The 15,559-nt window shown below is 33.6% G+C and overlaps 1 protein-coding gene across 1 annotated transcript in view; it reads right to left on the minus strand.

Annotated features, from left to right (window-relative positions):
* Window positions 1-15,559, minus strand: part of Gabra4 (gamma-aminobutyric acid type A receptor subunit alpha4) — a 67,136-nt gene that overhangs the window by 26,810 nt on the left and 24,767 nt on the right. Inside the window, exon 8 of the mRNA XM_015481808.2 lies at window positions 11,303-11,562. Within this exon, the coding sequence (XP_015337294.1) occupies window positions 11,303-11,562 (260 nt within the window). The remainder of the gene's footprint in view (window positions 1-11,302; window positions 11,563-15,559) is intronic.

Genomic DNA, 15,559 nt, shown 5'->3' on the forward strand with positions numbered 1-15,559 from the left:
AGAAAAATAAATACTGAAAGCTACTCAAGGAGGGGGTTTACTTTTTAATTAACAGAAAACAAACATGGTTCATTATATAAAAATCTCATTCTATTCTTATAAATTGCTATGGGATACTAAAATAACTTTCTGTCAGCAGATCATGTCCCCATTGACCATAATCTATTTAAGTCCCCAAATGTTCTATGGATAATAGGTAACCTCCTTGGTGCCATTTTTAGATCAGCCCATTGGCAAACATTAGACAGACAGCATGTTAATATTTTCCAGGATCAGCTAAGGCTTTAGCAAAGTGGGTTTCTTGCTTGCAGATATAGCAATACTAAGCTAAGCACAAGGGAGAGTGGCTGTTGAAGCTCAGAATCTATACAAACCTCTACTGCTTCAAATCAAAATAAAATAAAATACATGCAACAAAGAAACATAAACAAAACATTCCTACAGAGAACATTCAGACACCCAGGCAAGGATTTGCTCTGGACAGCTCCAAGCTGAGGAATGGAGCTCCACAGTTTTCGTATTCTCAGTTCAAACCAACAACCTTGCCTTAGAAATAAATAAACTAGTTTAAAAACCTCAGTCATTATCATCAGTGGGACAATTTCTTTTTTAAAATTATTTTACTATCAAAAATAAAACACCTGATAAAAATCAAAATGAGGTCTCATCTTTATTTCTAAAGATCATATTCCACCTATCCTTTTTTAGCCATTTTTACCAGCACTAATGGCTTTTTCACATAGTTCAACCTAAAAAAAAAAAAAAAAAAAAAAGGTTTATCTCAAAACAAACCATAGGCTCACTTCTTTAAGAAATGAAGGTCAAGTGTCCAATCCATGCTGTCTACTTGCAACTGTCCCCCCCTTTTTTAAATTGTTGATAGATCTTTATTTATATGTGGTGCTGAGAATCCAACCCAGTGCCTCACACATGCCAGGCAAGTGTGCTACCGCTGAGCCACAGAACAGCCCCCTCTCCCCAATTTTTAAAGTTAAGGCTGCTCTAAGAAAATAACAATAAAGTTAATAAATGATTGCCCAGTTCTTGCTTACTCCCTGGAGAAGCACCCTTTAAGTTCCACACAGGAACTCCCTTTCCCACCTTCTAAGTAGTATGCCCTTATTAGAGCTCCTCCAAACACCCAGCTCTCAGAAGAATCTTCTAGACTCTGCCTTCAAACAGAACCATGGAACATGTACTAGCGTTCCAGGTAGAACCTGACCACCAGAGGTGAGCACTACTGTCACCTTCCATCAAGGACCCAACTGTACAGGGAAATGGAGGTAATCCACACAATAAAACTAAGGGTCACCGACACAGCAATGATAGACAGGAATAGTACTTGCTCCATAGGGTTCCAAAGAAATCAAGGGGATTGGGATTAACAGAAGAGATATGCATGCTTTCTTCAGTTTCCCCAAAGTCCTGAGTGGGTCTCAGAAAGCAAAATTAACAGTACAGGAATGGATATGTGGGAGTTTCCTATGATATTGTTGTTATTTAGGACTTTTCAGTTATAATTAATATTTTTTCAGAAACCACATGGCATTACTTTTCTCTTTCACTCACTGACATAGTCAATGAATATTGGGTATCAGGGTCTGCACTAAACTCTGGTCTTAAAGCTCATATTTTCAAAATGCTTCCTTTTTAAATCTGCCCAATAGACTCACCCCAATTGTTCATATATATATACTCATGGTTTGTAAACTAGAAACAATAATATATCCATTTTGTTTATGAAGAGTTGACTTTCTCCTCTTTGAATCTGAGGTTTGTTTTAGCTAACCCACTCCCAAAAGAAACAGAAAGGGAAAAGGAGAAGTTAGACTGAGAAGAAAAATTCACTGGACTATATTGTTTGAGAACATTGAAACTAGAATGGATATAGAAATCCCCATACAAATCATCTATATGATAGTAGCAAATTTATAAAACTTAAAATCAAAGCTTAAGTGTTATAAATTGAAAGAGAAAAGAATGTTATAGAATAAGTAAGAAGAAGGTGAAAATTCAGGAGCACTAAAGAGGGCAGCAAAAGACAGTTTGGAAAAGCATATGGTATATTATTCAAGAAAAGGATCTAGGCAGGATAAATATCTTGTGGAATTAGAAATACCAGATAATATTAAGGAATGCATTTTATACCTTACAATCTAAATGGAAAGTGATCTCTTCTTAAAATTGTGGGGAAATTGACAAAAATACATAATAATTTTCTTGTACCAAAGACATTTTTTTCTTACATAATGTCCTCTAATTCATTTAAGTGAAATGAAATAAGTCAAACCCAAACTGATGTTTCTTGAAACTGCTAAATCATCTGAGGCTGAGCAAAAAGCTGGAAATTTAGCGATGTATATTATGTTGTGGGAAAATTAGCTCCTCAAAATAGCAAAGGGAAAATTGGCAGCTTAGTCAAATAAACCAGAAGGAATGAATAATTTTACTCGGTAGCTTAGGGACTAGAACTTGCTGGAAAATATAACTAAATGTTGAGGGAAGATGTTTAAAGGAGTTGTATATTTTTGAAGTTGATTTTTTTCCATTCCAAAAAGAAGCACTGGCTCACTCACATTGTTGACATAGATGGAAAAAGATCAAATAAATAAAAATTTTGAAAGACCTTTTAAAAACATTTAATAATAAAACTTTACCAATGGAAAGGTATGGTTCATTCACAATTGCTATCTCTGACAAAACAATCAATATTTCAGCTACATGAAGACTGAAATCAAGAAGTAGGTATTTCTTTATCATCTGCTACATTCTTAAGAAATTTGTGCCGGGTATGCTGGGGAAGTAATAAAGTAAATGGAAAAATAAAAATTCCAATAATATGCTAGTAGTTTATAAATTATATCGTAATTCTAAAATAATCCGTAAGCTAGTCCATAATATCATAAGTCAACTAATGATATTTACAGTGAGTAGCTGACTTATTTGACTTTCTTCATGTGCTGATTATCAATAAAACACCTCATACAACTCTGAGTTTTTCCACCAGCCCCCACACCATAAAGGTCAGTACATTTCTTTACAATGTCCCTTGGTCCTCATAGGACATTTGTTCCTCTTAATTACTCACTATATTCTGTCACCTTTATAGTACAAATTCCATTAGGGCAAAAATTGCCTCTTTAACTTCTTTAAAATGTTTCTTGCAACATTTAAAATGATTCTTTTGAATGTTTGTTATAAAACAAAAGCTTAAGTGATATATTAATGCATGTAAAGTAGGTTACTGTTTTTTTTTTTCTTTTTTGGTACCAGGGATTGAACTCAGGAATACTTAACCACTGAGCCACATCCCCAGACTTATTTTGTATTTTATTTAGAGACAGGGTCTCACTGAGGTGCTTAGTGCCTTGTGGTTGCTGAGGCTGGCTTTGAATTTATGATCCTCCTTTCTCAGCCTCCCGAACTGCTGGGATTATAGGCATGTGCCACTGTGCCCAGCTAAAGTTGGTTATTCTAAATCAAAATTAAGAGTAATACTTTTTCAAGGTTTTAATTAAAATGTCAAAAAAATATGGAAAAAATGGATTGGTTAATCTACAGTTTGTTACATGACTGTATTAAATTTACAGTTTTTAGCCTCAACAAAATCCACATATATTTTATGCTAAGCTGGAGATTTAGAGTATATTAATTTCCTGTGACTTTGCTAAACTACTGGTTAAGGATGTGACTTGCTTATAAATGGGATAGAATTTCCAAGTACAGCTTTTAATTTCAACATGTGAACATTATGACAACCTTTTGAAAAATTGGGGATGGGTTTGGAAGTGGGTATGCACCAGGAGGTTGGGAAGAGGTCAGCAGTGATGAGAGGCAGGAGTTTGTACTGGTTTTTGAACATACATTTGGATGCAGACTATCTGAATTTAAATCTTGGCTCTGTCACTTAGCAGCTGTGTGACTTTGGGCAAATCACTTAGACCTTTTGGGGCTTCAATTTCCTCATCTATAAAAAGGATTGCTGTGAAGATTATGAGTTAATATATATAAAATGCTTAAAATACTTTATGACATGTGGTTAGTGCATCAGTTGATGGATTTGCTGCTGTTGGAGCAGTATGGAATTTTGCTGTATAGAAGAGCATAAAATAACCTGAATATTTAATGGTATCTGATTTAATGACTCCAGAAAGAACTACCTTCCTTCTAATCAGCTCTTGATATAATAAGTATACTAAACTATATACATGTTAAAGAGTAAATCTGCATTAATTTACAGAGTGGATGAGTTAGTAGTGACACTGATTGTTTAAATTAGAAGGGAATCTATTGTCTTGCTTAACTTCCTCCTTTAATAGATGGAGAAATGGAAAAGAAAGTATTGGGTTGTGAGATCAAAGCTGCACTGGAGAAATGAGAAAAGAGACAAAAATCCCTTAATGTCTGCCTGCAGTTATTTCTAGGTGAGAGGCAGCACCATGCATCTAAAAGCATCCAGCTTTCTGATGCCAAACGGACAGGGCTCAAATCCAACTCTACCATTTACTACACATATGATCTAGGCAACTTACCAAAATGCTTCACTGAGGCTCAGTTTTCTCAGCCATTAAATTATGTGCATAACAACACACAACTCATCATAAGATTTGTTGTCAAGGTTAGAGACAACACATGTGAAGCAAAAACTAGCACAATACATACCATATAGTACTTATGCAATAAATGGGCATTCTCATATGATGGTGATCATGGTGACATGGACCTTCTCAAATTTTATATTAAATATGCTTCACAGCCCTCTTCATTGCCATAATATTTATAAATAGAGTACATGAAAATACATGAACAAATTTTTTATTAATCTATGTCATCTATATCTGTATCTATACCACAAATGCTCACACTCATTACTCTTGATTGAAAAGTTGTCTTACTTCTTCCTTAAACCCTAGCTAATATAACCAGTCTTACTAAGGCAGCATTAAATTTATGGCATTGTGCCCTCTAAAAAAGGAAATAGGCTATCTTCAATTATGATACTAATCTTGTTATTTTTCTTTCCATGGGACATTATTACCAATAATTACCAAAATATACATAATAAAGTTTCAATAAGCTACTAAAATTGACTGCTTCTTCCTCTTGTTATTTTGAATGATATCCCATCACTTGTCACTTTTTTGCATTTAAAAGACTAATTTGATGTCTCAGCTTAATTCTAATTCATCATTACCACCTTTATCTCTTCAGCACAATATTAGCTTATTTGTCATTATTTTTAAAATTAATTATTCAATGTCTATCTTCCCCACTACCTTCATGGTAGTAAACACAAGAACAATATTTCCAAACTAATGATTATAGGTATTCCATAAATACCCCATAATTTCAATAGATTCCAGGATGTAACTGAATATAGACATCAGTGTTAACAGATCTAAGGTAGCAGTAAAATTTAAGATGAGTTCACACTAGTATAAGGATATTAAAATTATTCTAAAAATGACACTTGGACTGTACATTTCGATACTAAATATAGTCATTCACAAAATTAATAGCCTGTCTCTGTCACTAGACTAAATTCATACATTTTGTCTTCTTTGAATCTTCAGTGCCTTGCTTGGTGACTGGTGCACAATAGCTGCCTGGTAGATGCTTGTATACTGTCTAGCTGAGATTTGCTGTCATGCATTAGCATATCATATCTATGCACCTTCAAAAAATAACCAAACTAACATAAAAATGATTGAAGATGAAACATAATTGGTATTCGTGACACTTAAATCATACAGTTTAATAATTGTGCAATTAAACAATCACTCATTGCCTAAAGAGCATTACTAACTACAGAACATTCTGTACTTAAAAAGGTATGAGTTTGGGGAGGTACTTATTTATATAAGATTTAAAGAATGTCATTAAACTTCTGTCACAGCACACCTAAATGTCAAATGAACTGACAGTACCGCTTCATGTCCTTTTTCAAACTGCCATGGAAAAAGACTATAAAGTAAGTTAAGAAATGAAAGAAATAAGAACCCATGGAAAAGTAAGTTGTTGTTTTGTTTTGCATGTAAGCTTAATCTATTTAAATACTAGCATTTCTAAGAGCAGTTTTGAGAATGACTGAAGTAAAAATCTGAAACTGACCTAGTTTGTACACCCTTTAGCAATGGAGTGAAGCATGCAGGGAAATCATTGTATTTAATATTTCATATCTGTGAAAGTGGTATGACTAAGATGATAAAAAGACAATAAAATGATCTTTTCTTATAATGCACAAGCTACACGTGTAGATTTGTCAAGGTTATTCATTTTGCTTTATTTTCAGTGTCCTTAGTCTTCTGTTGCTGCCCACTAGCTAACTCCAACTGCTGACAAGGTGTGCCTCACACCTGATCAATATACAATGTATATGTGAAATGAAACATCATATTGCACCACAGAATTATGTAACAATAAAAATAAAAATAGTAACGACAAAAAAAGAATGCTAAAATGAGTATCTGCTGTCCTAAAAGCTTACAGTGATTGAGCTATAACTCACTACTTAACATCTGCCTTATGAATTTTACATAAAAGGCATGTTTTGGAAAATTGGAGATAAATATGTTCGTTTTCAGAGGTATCATATTTCCTATTGTCCAATTCCTATAGTTGATCCCTAATCAATCAACAGACAACTATTACTGTGAAATACTATAGTATGTGTTGCATGGGAAAATGAAATGAAATCATAATCACTTTACTGATGAGCTTAAGGTCTAGCTAGGCAAATACAGGAATCACATATGAAATAATTTGAGGGAAATATGACAGAATATTATAAAGTGACAAATTAGGTCATGAATACTTTAAATGTTAAAAATGTTTAATGAAATTAAGGACAGTAATAATCATGAGTACATTTATTTTGGGCACTTAAGTGCTGTATGTATATTTTACATGCATGATGTAATGCAATCCTTACTACAAGTCTTTCTAGAAGTTTCTACGATTGTCCCTACATTATAGGTGTGGAACTTTGAGACCATGTCCTGGAGATTCCGGAGCTGACTCAGAAAGAACACCATATGGGAAACAAAACTAGTGTTTGACTTTGGAAAGTGGATAGTAAAAAAGGAGATTCTTAAGAGGGCCCTTGAATTACTAACTCTAAGGTATACCTTGAATTATTTATATTCTCTTTTTTGTATCATCTTTTCCTTAAAGACTATAAGCAGAGGAAATAGCTCTTTAATTTTGCAAATAGCTTGTAAGAATATATGTACAGTTTGAAATGGAAAAGTTCATGCAGAATATCTACAGTGAAATAAAAGTAAAGAGAAAAAAGAATTTAAGTAGATGGAAAATGATATATAGGCAGTAGAGAAATATGTACATGTAATTAGAAAAAGGAAAGTTATCACTTCTGTAGTAAAAGAGAAAAATGTCTTGCTTTAGAAATCTTCCTTTTCTAAAGTTGAACCTAGTTAATGACACCACCATCCTCTATCCCATCCTCCATATCTCTCATTCAACAGGTCTAATCAGTCATTAAGGACTGAGACTTAAAAGTATTGGGTTCACTTACCAGACAGAAGACCTTAGGCAAATTACTTAATTCCTAATTAATAATTTCCACACTGGTAAAACATGAATGAAAATAGGACATATTATATATGTTATTAGAATTAAATTATAGATAAAATGCCTGGGAAAGTTCCTAATACTGTCTGATAAAAACATTAAAAAATTATTATTATTCATTATTCATAGGAATATGAACAAAAGACCCGGTATTGGGCTGATCATTATCTATCTATATCTATACATATATGTACCATATGTACACATATAGATCTATATATATACACACCTGCATTCTTATATCTATTCTTTATAGAGAGATCATAAATTAAATGCTATAGAGTTTGGAAAAACAAGCTCTGCAATCAAAGCTGAATTAATTGTAATATTAGGTTTATCATTTTCTAGCTGTTTTATCATGAGTATATTTAAAACTACAGACCTCAGTTTCTTCATCTGTAAAGGACATTGTGAGCTAGCAATTAAATAACACAGGGTAAGTATACCACATAGTACCTAACACAAAACAAGAGTTCAATTAATGTTATCACTGGAGTTTTTGCACACTTTGTGACCAAAAAGGGATAAAGAATATATTTTTAAGTTATTTTTTAAAATGTGATTTAATTAAGACAGCTTCCTTTTACAGCTCTACAGTTACTTATTTTTCAAACCATTCTGTTCATCCAAATCATCTCCATCAGTGGAAGAGAAGGTATTTTAAGAAGTAGTAAGGGTTTGGAAGAATAAAGCCACAAGAATGGAGTTTAACTCAAGTATTAGAGATATATTCAAAGGCAGAACTAAGATAATAATGAGCAGAAACAAAACATCTGCTCCGCTTCCTGAGATATCCAAGAACATACTCAAACTACTGATAGCTTCTCTTTCATCCTGCCAATTGGCCTCTTCTCCTATTTCATGAATATTCCATAAACCGTAAGCTTCCAATTCCCAGAGAATAGAAATGGTCACCATAAGCCTCTGCTAGGTCATTAACAGTCCATAGGTCACATATGGTGACAATGAATCAAACCACTACTGAGCTTCCCAAAGGACTATTGAATTACTAAATATCATTAAACTCTGAAGTCAATTCCAAATGAGGGGCTCAAACACATTTTAAGCAAAGTCAGTATCATTCAAATAAGTAAACAGTAGTACACATTGGAACACATATTTGAATAAGCAAATTTTAACAGTCTGATTAGTCTCTATTGAAACTTCAACCTTGGCAGATTCTTAGAATATTTCCTTTCTGTAATATGTTGTAAATTTTGCTCTTATTAAATTCCCCTTTTTGATTTCTTTTTCTCTATTTATCTATTTCTCCCATAGTCTCCCCCTGATGTTTAATGTGTTCTCAACCTTCAAATTTGAACTTGATACTAAAGCCATTCAATGGCAACTGACACTCTAAAGCCAGCTGTTCTCTGTAACGGAGCTGGATTCAGGAAGTTGGGGAAGGGGCAACCCATTAATCACTGTTATTAGGACACAGATATTCATCAAGCAAATTGCCCTAACACATACACAGTCACACAATGTAGAGGACATGAAGCATGTGATTAGGATTCTGACTAGTTTTAAAGTCCTTCCCAATTCATAAATGTTATGACTTTATGCCCTTCACCAACACACACACACACACACACACATACACACACACACACATACACACACAGTAAAAAATAGTGCTTTAAGTAAAACTGACTTGACAATTAAAAATTAACTCCTTTAAATTTAAGCATTATAAATTTTCAGCATGATTCAGGGCACAATGAAAATATTTTAACATTTAAATCTTCATATGCAATATTTCTAATCATATATGCACTATGACACAAAATTAAATAAATGAGAAAAACTCACTTAGAAATTTAAATGTTATCTCCAAATAATCTGTTGCTCAAAAAGTAAAGCAACAACATAATTATAGAATAGTTAACAAATATATTATATAATCAAAATTATTGATTATTTCCAGAGATGTAGACAAAGAAATCTCACTGCAGTAAATTTATTATTACATGAGAAACAGTGAAAATAAATTATCAAGAAGCAAACTCAAGAAGCTAAAAATGCATAATTAACCCAAAGAAAAATGGAATTAAAATAAAATCTTGAATCGATAATAAGTAAACAGAAACAATAAAATGAATAAATCAAAGGCATGATGCTTTTAAAGAAGCTGTAAATAGGATTCTTTGGCCAGGGCTTCAACACAACAAAACAAATGAAATATCAATAAAAGGCAGAGAGGCAATAAGTTTCCCATGGTGAATAGGAAAGAAAATAAAACCACCAAAGAAAATAAAACTGAAAAACAGTATTTTAAAACTGAAAACAGTATACAAAATGCATTCTGATAATTTTGAAAATCTTGATGATACAGAGTCACTTAGAAGAAAAGATAAGCTATGTAAACTTGGTAGAAAAGCATTCAATTTTCTACCTGCTTATATGCCATTCTTAGAGACCCAGCATAGCCATGAACTTCAGGACTCTGACAAGTTAATCCCTGCCACAGAGGGCACCTAACCTCACTTGTTCTACTGTCCTCTCCTCTCTGAGAGTCAAATCCCAGGCCTCTCACTCTGTACCCTTACTTCCTGGCCTCTGTAGTACTGTGATGCTATCTATCATAGCACTACCTACACCTAAATCACTACCTGTTTTACTTTTTTTTTTTTTTTTGTAATTGCCTCCCCTCCCTCACCTCACACAAATGAACATAAACTCCATTCTGTAGGATATATGTTGGGATATTTTGATACATTAATGATTCTTAGACCTTCAAACAGAGTCTGATTGGCAGCTGGTGTTAAATATATATTTGTCAAATGAGTGGGTAAGTGAATGAAGGAAGAAAGGACTGAGCTGTCATTTGAAGAGAATAAAGTTGATTATTTCTGCACACTTTGATTTGGGTATATATAGATCAAAGGATTTTTAGACGATCATTAGTGGCAACTACATTAGGCTGCGCATGGGTGACTACAGACATTTTTCTGCTTATTCAAGAAAAGTAAATGGAGACAAAGAAGAAGAGAGAAAGCAGAGTAGTGGAGCAGGAAGGTGAGAAACAGAAGGAAAAAGAGAGAGAAAGAGAATGCCCATTATATTTCCTGTTTTTATGAAGAACTTGTTGTTTTATACAGTTAGAGACCATGTGGGAAAAAACCATGATCATTTTTTCTTAAATCAGAATCCTGATTAGTCAAATGTAAATTATAGTAATTCTTATTAGGCTTTCTACATTCTATTAAATATATCCCATTAGAGCTAAAAATTCTCAATTATGGATGTACATCAACCACAATTATGTATCTTGTTTGTTGACTTTGTTTTCTTATTAAATAGCAGTGAACAGGTTCTTCCCAGTCCCAGGAGATAGTCCTCATTTGGGGTCACATTATGAGCCATTGCTTTACTTTGTGCAATGAGGTCCACTAAAATGCCTTTGCAAACCAATCAACAATGTCCACAAGTTACTCACGACAGTACATATGACCTTTTGCCTCTTTCTGTGAGAAACTTTCATTCTGAAAGGAACTTTCAAACAAAAAGTAGTTTTGATTATATCTGCCTCATTCAGAGCTGTTTAATTTTTAAGCTATTAATCTGTTTTAAACTTTGAATTCATAAACAACTTTCTTATACTTTCCTGGACTTTTAAGTTACTTACAAATTGTCACTCAAATTTCAAGTTCTGACACATATTTGATCAAAAAAGCTAAAAACTTAGGCTAAAGGAGATTAAACCAAATACCTGCAGAGGTACTTCAGGATGCTTTTCTTTCGGTACTGGAGCAGGTGGAATTTCTGCAAGAGGTTTGGATGTCTTCTTTTTGGCTTTTTGCATTTGAATATTGGTGAAATAATTGACAGCAGCAAACTCAATAAGGGCCGAAAATACAAAAGCAAAGCAGACAGCTATGAACCAATCCATGGCAGTAGCGTAGGACACTTTGGGCAAAGAATGCCTTGCACTGATGCTTAGTGTGGTCATAGTGAGGACTGTGGTTATTCCTTTAAAGCAAAAAAGCAAAGAGATAAAGCAAACTGCTGTTATTTCAATACAAAACAAAAAATAAACTCTAAGGATTAGAGGAACAAGGTTAACAACATCTCATACAATATCATCACGGATGGAGAATTTGAGTTCTACTGGTTCAAATGAAATTAGCACAGGTTTGAAGTGAGAGACAAATATGGTTCAATTTCTGGCCCTTCTAATCATTTGCTCTATGTGTCTTGGAACCCATTATGTTCTAAGTTTTCAATTCTGCAAATATTTCAATAAAATTGACAAAAGTGCATTAAAATTGGATGGAAATTATAATATGAAGCTTACACATTCTTTATTCTTACTAAGAATGAAAATAGATTTTCCTATTAATAGGACATTGTGGTGATGTTACATCTTTTACATACAAAAGCCATCCTATACACAGGACATTGGGCAAATATGATATCTAAGACACTGGGACAAAATGAGTTCATTGATACCTACTGAATTTGATATAAAATTTATAAGTATGTAAAGGTCATTGCACTTAGTGAGTTGCTACTGGAATTTGAGACAATATACCTAAGGAATCACTAAACACACCTTACAAAAAGAGTGATTTATTAAAGCAGTGACTCTCAACCAGGCATGACACGTTGAGAACACTAAACTCCTAAATGGGAGCATCAGAATTTCCTAGGTAAGAATAATCCACTGCTATTGGGAATTACTGCAAGAAAAAGCACAAATGATATATGTCTTTATTTTCAACTGAATATTATCTATGAAATTAAAATAATAAATTTACCAGTTGTTCAGGAACCTAATTTACTAAAACTATAAAAGTATATTCCTAGACAAATAGGTTTCTAGAGCAATTTGACCTCTAAAACATGGATGCTCATCATTCCTCTGTTATAGCTGTCAGGAAAATATCTGCAACAAGAACAGAGGTATTTCTCTTCCCTCAACAGACTTCTGAAATACCACTTCCAGGAAAACATCCTCTTCAGCCTAGAGACAAGTCAGTCACCATTCTCAGTAGAAAAACTCCACTTATACTAATACTATAGAGCAATGCATTATTCGAGGATACTAATATTTCCATAGCTGTCCCCTTTTCCAACTATGTCTATCTAATCCATATTTCTAGTTCAGCCTAGAAATTCCTGTGAAGATTTACTACATCCATTTGAACTCATTCTATACAATGCCTAAGATAGGTACTAAAGTTGACACACCCAGGTGTCTGGGGATGATGATGGTGGTGGTGGTGATGGCAGTGATGACGACAGTGATGAAGGCATCTAAACTGTATATTCCAATCCATGGCAGACCCCAGCTGAAAGGCAAATAATGCATGTTCAAATGAAGACACAGTGAACCAATGTGACAATAAAGGAATACCCATGTTTTGATTGAGAGTGGACAATACTGGCTCCTCAATTAAGCACTTAATTATTCCCTGTCTTGTGCTATTTCCCTTACTGTTCCACATATGTAAACCTTATTTCCTACTTGATTGCTCTTGTTGACAGCAGACATGTTGAATATAGCTTTAAGGATTAACATAATATTCCACCTCGTGCCAGGCGCAGATTAAATGCACAGTAAATAAAACACTCATTTTTTCCAATTCCTCACCAATCCGTTTTCTTTGAATTTCAGTCTCCTTCTGAATCTTCAATACTTAGGACATGAAAAATTGGAGCAACTGTGCAGCACATGAGCTATAGACTTTCAAAAACATTCTTATAAACTATACAGAGAAAGAAATTTGAGATTTTGATAGTGTTCCTTATCTGGAATTTTTTGTGGTTTTTTTAGCATTTCATCAGCCTAAAATAAATGTTCAAATGTTTACCCAGTCAGATATATCTACATATATCTGAAAATAAAATACTGTGAATTTATTGGGCTTTGTTTCTGAAAGAGAGTTTCAAACAGTTAGATCCCCATTCTCAGACTCAGAAAAATGGCACCATTGTAATGCTGCTGGCTGTGAGCTAAATCCTAAAACAACCTTGAAAAACTTTTAGCCTCAAAATTTAAGATAAATCAAAAATGTTTCTTTTTATCCATATGATTTAAATGTAATGGACTATTAGGAATTCAAAAATGTTTTCCAACTTTTTGAGATATGTGAGTAGTATGTTTCTTCTATTGTGACAGAAATGATGATGAAAGCACTTGGAAATAAAATATGAAGAGTGGAATCTAAACAAGAATACTACTCAGTACTCAGAAAATTCTACAGAGACTCTAATACGATAACCAGAAAGAAACTCAAATTCAAATAAAAAGAACTTAAGAATTCTTATGCTACTTAAACTTTTTTTTTTAACATAGAAAAATTTCTCCTGAGGCTCAGAAGTGGTGGTCCTCAGGTTCTCCTACTGACATGTGAAAAAAAAAATCCCTTCTGAATGTCTCATAAGTAGGTTACTAAAGCAATTATTGAAGTGAGAATCCAAAAATTTCATTCCAGTTCTTTAGAAGTAGACAGATCACCAGGTTCATGACATAAATGATGCTGTGGATACCAATACCAAAAAATAAAAATTAAAATTAAAAAAAGCTGTATATATATGATGCTGCTTTTCTTTTCTCTTTCAGTGTTTTGTATCAGCTTGATTTGCAAGTTTATGCAATGGCCCTCCAGATATTATGGTTCCTATTTTATGACTGTTGGCAAAATTATGAAATTAGCTGGCATAAAAAGCAGGCTAAATGTTCAAAAGTTTCCACCACTTTAGGCATTAAAAAGTTCTTTCTACCAGGTGTTCAAATTTAAAGAAAGCACTTGCATGATTTATTATCCCTGGCATTAGATACAGCATTTGACTGACTAGACACCAATAGAACAGCAAACAGAAACCAGCCCTTCAGTTAAAAATTCACCATTCCTCTCCATCTAGAAAGAAGTACAAGAATTTGTCGTAAATGCCGTCCTGACTTTTCAAAGCCATAACTTTTTTTGACACATTCAAGTACCGATGCCAGTCCTTGCATTTAGAATGCTGAATATGCACCATATTGGCTGGCCCAGGAGCTGGGAAAGGATATGTAAGAGGAGACTAAGACTGTACACTAGAGTGAAATTTTGGCTGGCCATTCCTAAAAAATGAAATAGCAATAACTTAGATATGCCAGCTGGCATTTACTTGTGTTTAATGTTTTACCATACTGGAATACTTAGAAAACTTAAGAGTCATACAAGTTTGGAGATAGAAGTCCTTTGTGAAGAATTTAGCATGTTCTGCTTCTCAGAATTATGCTGATCTTCTGAGATTTGGTTTTGCATGGTCTCAAATGCTGACTCTGACTCAGCAAATTCTCTCCTTATGAGTGAAGAGGGAAATGAGACTTAGAAAACAAACAAACAAAAAAAAAACTAGCCCAGAATGAATGTTCACCTAAATCTCATATGAAATAGATTGGTAATACCCCCAAATACTTACAGCTTTACTTCCCTAAGAAAATACCATTCTAAATCCTCATTGAATAGTCTAATAATTACCATCCGAATGCATCTTAGGTCTTTGAAGATGTAATTATTGGCATAATTTTCTTGATCAGTCAAAAGCAGTATCTTGGCACAGGACACAGGGACAAATTTCAAAAGAAAAGTCCTAATCACTGTGAATAGAGAGTGTCTGAGTTCTTAAAGTTAGATAATGTCTTGTGTCCACCATGTACAATTATGAAACTTGATATAAGCTTCCTAATATGTTACAGATATTTTCCTTATTTATAAAAATTAGTAGTGCCCATCTTGCAGAATTATTGTGAAGGTTAAAATAGATGATCCCGACAGTATATGGCAAGTCCTTTCCTACTGATAGTAGTAATATTAATCCCTTCATAACATAATACATCATTTCCTTGCAATATTGTATTCAAATAGAAAGCATTGAGTGAGTATTACTGTAAACAATGCTATTCCTCCCTCCATCACTGCGGATTTCTAATATTTGGGGACAATGGAGACAGAAAAATAGCTGCCAGTTTATAGTC

The sequence above is a fragment of the Marmota marmota genome, unplaced genomic scaffold, assembly GCF_001458135.2.
Source record: "Marmota marmota marmota unplaced genomic scaffold, marMar, whole genome shotgun sequence".
Taxonomy (NCBI): domain Eukaryota; kingdom Metazoa; phylum Chordata; class Mammalia; order Rodentia; family Sciuridae; genus Marmota; species Marmota marmota.